General features: G+C 39.8%; 1 protein-coding gene across 1 annotated transcript in view; it reads left to right on the plus strand.

Annotated features, from left to right (window-relative positions):
• LOC124800592 (spermatogenesis-associated protein 5-like protein 1) overlaps nucleotides 1-6,287 on the plus strand; it is an 85,427-nt gene extending 79,140 nt beyond the window's left edge. The window contains 1 exon segment of the mRNA XM_047263007.1: nucleotides 4,683-6,287. Coding sequence (XP_047118963.1) covers nucleotides 4,683-4,820 — 138 coding nt within the window. The 3' untranslated portion in view covers nucleotides 4,821-6,287.
• The last annotated feature ends 2,039 nt before the right edge of the window (nucleotides 6,288-8,326 follow it).

Consider the following 8,326-nt stretch of genomic DNA (forward strand, 5'->3'; position numbering starts at 1 on the left):
AGCTGTGTAAATGAATTTAAACATTCCTGGCTAACAGAACACAGCAGAACATTCAAATGGAGAGGAATTTACCCACATGAAAGTAACTTTGGGTGTATCTCACAAGAATGTTACAGGATCATTACTTTTCGCAATATACCTAAGCAATATGTATATATGACGTCATGGATGACATCTGAGATTCTATGAGGCTTGTTGCGGGTGGTGCTGTTGTGCACAGAGAAGTTGCAATGCTAGAAAATTGTAACAAAATGCAGAGGACCTGGAGAGGATTGACATGTGACACAGGCAGTGAAAGTTCAGCCCCTGTGCAAGCAAATGTAAGAGACCCATTATTACAATAATTACGTGATTGCAGAATAATCACTTGAAGCAGTCACATCCATAAAATATATGAATTAATTGTATAGATTAAAAAAAGTGTACTCACCCAAGCAGCAGCAGAACACACGCATATCCCGCATCCTGCTATCCTGATTTTGGTTTTCCGTGGTTACCCTAAATCGCTCCAGGCAAATGCCGGGATGGTTCCTTTGAAAGGGCACAGCCAACTTCCTTCCCCGTCCTTCCCTAATCCGAAGATACCGATGACCTCGCTGTCTGGTCTCCCCCCCATACAACTAAGCACAACACACGCATAAAAGAAGATTATAATTAGGCAAACTCTCGGAGCCAGTGGCTGGTTCTTCAGGTAGAAAGGTTGAAGGGGAAGGCAGAGGGGTGAAGGGGAAGGACTGGAGAGACCTAGGAAAAGGGGTAGATTTTGGGAAAGTCTCCCAGAATGTGGGTCAGTGAAGACTTATTGGATAGGATGAGGAGGAGAGACTGATTGTTGGGAACTGCACTGGATGAGATTTGAAAACCTAAGAGCTGAAAGGTGGAAGACAGGGTAATATGCAAGATAGAGATTTCTGCTTAAACATCTTGCGTGAGTTAATAAGAGTGAAAAGCTAAGTGCATTGTATGTAACAGAGGTGGGAGGGGTCAATGAAAAACAGATGGGTATGGCAATGAAATATGTAGAAAACTAAAACGGAGTGAAGAAAAGACTAGTTACTATGAAGAAATGCAAAGATGGAAGAAATTAACATAAATTGAGGGTCATTTGGAGGGGGCTGTCCTGGGATCCATAAGTCTTCATCCCGTGGTTTGGTTTAGATACACTTAACCATGTAGACTCATGGTGAGGCTGACCTTTTAAAATTCTTGGAATCTCTGAATTCCTCCTCCCAATTAAATTTCACTTGGTCATATTCCAAATCCCGAGCATCCTTGATGTTGATCTCGTCCTCACTGGAGTCCAGCTACATACTTCTGTCCACATTAAACCTACTAAAAAACAACAGTACTTACATTTTGAAGTTGCCATCCTTTCCACATCAAATGTTCGCTCCTACACAGCCTTGGCATTTGAGGCAAACATATTTGTTTTGATGGGGAAGGAGACTGTTTACAGCAATACCCCACCATTCTCACCTCAGCGTCCACTGGACATAGTTGCCCTACCAGCCTAGTTCAAAAGCAGATTTCCCAGGTCATCACATCCAATCCTGGTACTGCTGCTTCCTCCAAAAAACAGCTTTGGAACACCCCACTGGTCACACAGTATTATCCTGGTCTGGAATGTATTAATCAACTACTTCGATAAGGCCATGACTTCCTAAAATCATGCCCTGAAGTGAAGTGAGATCCATTCTGTCTGAGATTTTGCCCACAACACCTAGAACAGCTTTTATTTGCCCTCCCAATCTCCGCAATATTATTGTCAAACGCTATGCTGCTCCTGCACCCATCTCCCTAACCTATGGGTCCTACCGCAGTGACTGTCCCCACTGCGAGACTTACCCTATGCACCCTTCTACCAGCACATATACCAACACTGTAACTGGCAAAACATATATTATCAAAGGGAAAGCAACCTGTGAAACGATGTCATATACCAGCTGTTTTGTGAACATTGTTCAGTCTTTTACATCAGCATGACAACCACTAAATTATCAGTTAGGATGAATGGACATAGTCAGAGGGTGCATATCGGCAACTCACAATATCCTGTTACAGAGCATGCTGTACAACACGACAATCGTGATCCCGGTGCCTGTTTCACCACACATGCCATGTAGATTCTTCCCCCAGACACCAGTTTCTCAGAACTCTGCAGGTGGGAACTAGTGCTACAACGTGACCTTGGTTCTTGCCACTCACCTGGCCTTAATTTATGCTAATTTCTTCCATTTCAGCATTTCTTCATAGTAACTACTCTTTTCTTCACTCTGTTTTAGTATTCTACATCTTTCAATGCCTTACCTGTCCTTTTTTCACTGCCCCCTCCCACATCTGTTATGTACAATGCACTTAGCTTTTTACTCTTATTAGCTCTTGCAAGATGTTAAGCAGTAATCTCTGTATTGCATATTACCCCGCCTTCCATATTTAAGCTCTCAGGTTTTCAAATCTCATCCAATGCAGTCCCCAACAATCAGTCGTTCTTCTCATCTTGTCTGGTAAGTCTCCCCTAATCCGCGGTTCTGGGTGACTTTCCAGAAATCTACTCCTTTTCCTAGACCTCTCCAGTCCTTTTCTTTCATCCCTCTTCCTTCCCCTTCAGCCCTTCTGCCTGAAGGAGCTACTGGCTCTGAAAGCTTGTGTAATTGTAACCCTCTTTTATGAGTGTGTTGTGCCGCCGCATGGTAAGTGGATTTTCTATCTATCTAATTACTTTATTTTGTCAAAAATTGATCATTTTCATTGTTATATTAGCCCATAAAATATGTAGGTGTATGTCTACAGAGCAATACAAAATAAAACATCTACATAAAGCTTATCATGGCAGATGCCAGATTGAGATTCCCTGGAAGAATCCTCTGGAAATGTAGCCCACTCACTAAGGAGGTAGCTTACAAAATTTTCATTCAACCAATACTTGAATATTGTGATTCAAATGACAGTCGAGATCACAATAATGTTTGTTTATTGTACAACCAGTTATGACTGATGTTAAAGCTGTCCTCAGAGTTGTTGGGCCTCCTATGGCTGATGCTAGTGGCTCCTTGGTTTTTTGCATGATACCAAGATCGTATGCAGTGACAGTGTACAGACGTGGTATCAAGTGAAAAACCGAGGAGCCACCAGCACCAGTCATAGGGGGCCCAAATATTTTGAGGATGACTTCAAATAAGCCGAAACCTATCATGAGATAAACTAATGTTACAGTGATCTCAGGTATTGTTTTAATCAAAGTATAGCACCAGAGCACTGCGCTCCGAGGACAATGTTGTCGAAATGTATGAACTTCAATATTGCTTAATTATTAATGGAAAATCTCATATAAAGATGTGAAACAAATACTAACAAAGAGATAGAGGGGCTGGCCAGTACTTACCTCAGCTCGGCACAGCCGATAGATAACACAAAACAGAACAGAAAAGTTACATTCCTAGGTTTCGGAACTTTGTTCCTTCTTCAGGGAGGAGAGAGGGGAAAAAATGGAAGAAGAGAAAGTGGATTCAGTTACTCACAACACAGGCTATGAAGCAACAGGGAAAGGTAAACAGGGAGGGTAGCAAGGATGGAGGCATGGTTGTTAGAGGGAAGCCAAAGATATTCTACTGTTAAGTACTGTGCCAGCTTCAAACCAAAGAGGGTGCACACAGAAGTAAAGAGGTATATAGTATAAAGATAAACACAACTATGTAGGATGAAAAGATGCATGAATGGCTAAAGAGGAGAGGGAAAAAGAAGAAGACTGAAGAGTAAATGGGAGTGAGGTTGGTTAACGTAGGTTCAGTCCAGGGGGATGGCGGGATGAAAGGATGTGTTGGAGTGCAAGTTCCGAAAGCTAGGAATGTAAATTTTCTGTTCTGTTTTGTGTTATCTATCGGCTGTACTGAGCTTTAATATTACTTAACTGTCTGGAATACATATCTGATCCTAATTGACAGAGGAAATAGAGAGGATCCAAAGTAGAGCAACACTTTTTGTTATGCATTCATGTAGTAAATGTGAAAGCATTGCTGATGGGTCGGCGAACTCCAGTGGCAGTCACTTCAGAGAGGCATTCTGCATCACAGTGCAGTTTGCTGGTAGTTCTGACAGTGCACATTCTTAGAAGAGACAACCAATTGCTTTCTTCTACAGATATATCACAAAAGAATAAGGCCAGTAATATTAGAGGTCACATGGAACACTACAATTGTTCCTCCTGCAAACCATGCATGAGTAGAATAGGAAAAGGGGATGTGACGGCGGTACAAAGGTACCCTACCCCATACACCATTATGTGGTCGGTGGAGTATAGATGTATATGTAGATATTTCCTGTTGTCTTGGCTTATTGTATCTCGTTTGAAGTGGAGTCCTATGTGACTGTCCTAAGTAGTAGTGTGCTTGTCATACAAGTGCAGAAGTGAATAACATCAAAGCTTTCAGTACTAGTATTTCATATTGTGTGTAGTGGACTTCCCCCTCCCCAAATGATCTGACAAAGTCCGAAAGGGGTATGTTAGAGGTAGCAGAACAGGAAGAGAGTGATACACAGTGGAATGCAACAATTTCGTATACCTTTATGTGCCCTGTCCCTCCATCTCTTATCCTTGACATTTTGGCTCGTTCCATCCCATCCATTACTGATGTTTGAAGTGATTCTTACCCAATTACAGAGCATTATTTTTTTCTTTTTTTCAGGCTGCTTTGTGGGCTCTAACTGATGAAGGAATGGATGCTAGTCATGTGAAGCACAATCACTTCAGCAAAGCTCTGTCTTTGTCTCGGCCCTCCTTGTCACAAGAGCAGGTGCACTGGTATGAAAACTACAAGAAATAACCTTTTGCTGGTGTGTAGTCTACAGTTCGCAGACATATGTCTAGATGTCACTTCAAGATGTGTTAGCCATCAGAAAGGTGCAGGACTAGACAGAGAATGAAAGGTAACCTGTTCTCTATTGAGACTCCGGAGATTTACTTCCTTGCAGCAAGAAGAAAGACAGTGTATGCTTTGGTCTCAAAACTAAAGTTAAAACTGTTACCAATCATAAGATTGGTTTGTATACCACAGTGCTTACTACGCATGGTCCTGTCAGAGTAAGTACGTCATACCCTTCCTCTTCTACAACCAGATGATTGTAGAGGGAGCTACATGTAAATCTGTATTCCAAACCATGGTGGAACTTGTCATTTTTCATATCAAGAAACATTGCTAAAGATGACAGATACAAATCTTAGGAGTGACCAGGGATTGAGGCTGAGACATTTGGATCTGCAGTCTGGCACTTTACTACTGGTCCATTGAGCCAGATAGTTTGTCAGTGAAAGACATAAATTCTGCAAATGAGTCTGCAATCATGTTATAGTACTTAATTTGTAAAGGTCTCTCTTGACCACATTGTGAAATGTACAGTTTATATCATCTTTACAAAATAATGGGCCAGATAGTATAAGGATTTGATGGGTTGCCTATTTCTCCACTGCTAGTCTGTGATATATAAGGCAAACCATTTATTAGTATTTAGTAGAAAAAATATGAAACACTGTGAAGTCACAATGTGGGTCTGTTGAATTTCCTGTTTTGTGGTAACAGCTTAATAACAGGAGTTTTTATGTTCCTTAGCTGACCATACATGTATGTGCTGTAACTAAAGTTACATATGAACTGGACTACTTCAGCATCTCTGCATTGTTCTTCAAATTGTTTTGTCACTCTATCTGAACAACAGATTGCATTAATTACTTTTTATTGCCTCTAAGCACATTGTACTACACAGTTTCATATGAAGAGTTTGGGTCTAACCCACTCATATGAGAAAAATGAAGACCTGTAATGTTTTGGTTAGCTCCTTAGCTCTGTGAATAGTGTTTCATATGTTCTTCCTTTCAGTATTCTGTCCATTAGCTGGTTAGACTGAAAGTTTTTAATGTAAATATTGGGCCATTGGGGTTTACCAGACATGTAGCATGATATAAGCATGTTCTTGGCAGGTCATTTATTCATTCATGTACGACAGATCACACACATCGAGTTTTGATGACGGCACTTACTATGCAGGTTTGGTTATGAGATTTTACATTAAAAACTACAGATTAGATTTAGATTTCAATTTAAAAATTACAAATTTGCTTTAGGAAATTCTATGTCAGAAACATAACTGTTATTGTGAACATCATTTCTTCAAGTTAGTCTCCGACTGCTTTGTCATTGAGAGTAAATGGGCTTTAATACAAATGGAAGGTCCTGTTAGGATTTGTAGTTTTTTAACTGTTGCTGCCATGAAGCTTGGCTTGAAGTGTGGCTATGGCGAAGCTCAGTTTGTATCTCTCTCTCTCTCTCTCTCTCTCTCTCTCTCTCTCTCTCTCTCTCTCTCTCTCTCTCCATCCCTCTCTCTCCCCCTCCATCCCTCCCTCCCCTCCCTCTCTCTCCCCCTCCCCTTTTTTGCACTGGAAAATTGGTCCCTTGCTAAATATCTGCATGTTAAGTGAGGATGAATATATGAAGACAGAATCTGTTCCTTATTGGTAATTTTTAATTTGCATAACAGGTAAACCACTTGTGACAGTTTGGTGCAAAACTTCTCTGGTTGTTGTAGGATAATGGTGTGGGGGAGCAAGTACTGGATTGTCGTGCGTCATGTCACTCATACTACTTTGATAATTGGAGTCATAAACTATAAGAAAAAAAGTTAAATCAAAACTTTTTATTGCACTGAGGACTTAATTCTGCTAAAAAATGTACAGTTCACATAGATGTCTTTCTCCTTTTATTATATTTAACACTCCAGCTATTTTTATAGCTTCTGGCATTTGCATTGTTCCACTCGGCTTGCCTGCCTCAACTCTGTCTAAATGCTGAATACAAAATGATTGATACACACTTAGCTTTTCTTCGTATTTGCTTAGCACTTGGATTACTTTCTTAAATTCAGAGGATTACGTTATCTCACTCAGCCTGGTATCCTCAACTCCACTCACCATGTTGACCTCCACTCAACTCCGTATATCGACCAAAGAAGCCCCAAAGACAAAGACATCTTTCTATCGTAATGTTAAATTGTGCATCCCATTTCAGTTACTGGTCCAGATATGTTACTAGTGATCTGATGATGTTGCACTCACTCACTTTCTGAGTTGTTTTGTAATAGAAAAAGGAAAACAGTTTATTTTAGATTGGTTTGTTTTTATGTAGCCACTGTGCAAACTTATCAATGGGGACATAAAATGTAGCATCTATACAGTAAAAGCCCCTTTTTATACTTTCAGTGGACTGACCCAAAAAAGTGTAAAATACAAGAGAGTATAGGAAGCACAACAACATAACAAATAAATTAATCTCGCTGTTATTGTCTTTACAGTGTTCAAAATATGAAATTAACGCAATTTAAAGTTTGCCTATTAAAAAAAAAAAAATCTGAAATAATTATTTTTGTTTCTTTCTAATAGCAGTTAACTCTACTCATGTGTGAAACCACATTAAGATGATACTCAAGTTCTAAAGTGAGACTTATTATTGATAATCACTATAAAATTATGGCAAATCAAACCATGAACACAATATTGGTTAAAATACTAACATTGCCAGCATTTGTAAACAGAGAACAGGAGGAATGAAATCTACAGCTTGTTACCAACATGGTGGTCACTCTGTTCAGGAACGTCCTGGGTGAAAAAGAGGGCAATAATTGTCATCACATTACAGAGCATCTTGAGGAGGAATATTTACGTCGTACCAACCTAAGACTGGTACAGATTAGCATATTTTCCGCAGAAGTAACAGTGATTCGTGGGAGCCCATTATAGAGATGACTGTCTTCAAAATTGGTGTTTATATGTGTAAATGACTGTGAAATTGAATTAAAGCTGTTGTAATACAACACAGTGAATGGGAGGAAGGTTGGTGGCAGAGTCACTATCATCAGATCGTGATTATCATTAAGGCAGGGACTCTGCACACTTTTCCACACTTCAAAACACTGCAAACTTATAACAGAGGCGATCATGACCCAACGCACTGACAATAAAATTCTGCGCTATACTATGTTACATGATCAGTGCCTTTGCATGTAGTCTGTGTTTTCTGCTTTATTCCTACTGGCTTTAAGCCAGAAAACAATGCACGTTTTGCAGAAATGCGTATGAAATTCAATGTTAAAGTTCATGATAACATCAAGAGAAACAAAAAATGCTGGAAATGTTATCACACAGAATTGTTAATGACAGGAAGTAAATGTACTGAGTGGCTCCTGGTGGGACCAACAAAAATGAATGTAAAAAGCAGGAAAACATAAAATCCAGGAACGTAAAAATGGAGTTTTACCATATTTTGCGAAATTAGCATCTGTT

This window comes from Schistocerca piceifrons, chromosome 1 (genome assembly GCF_021461385.2).
Source record: "Schistocerca piceifrons isolate TAMUIC-IGC-003096 chromosome 1, iqSchPice1.1, whole genome shotgun sequence".
NCBI lineage: Eukaryota > Metazoa > Arthropoda > Insecta > Orthoptera > Acrididae > Schistocerca > Schistocerca piceifrons.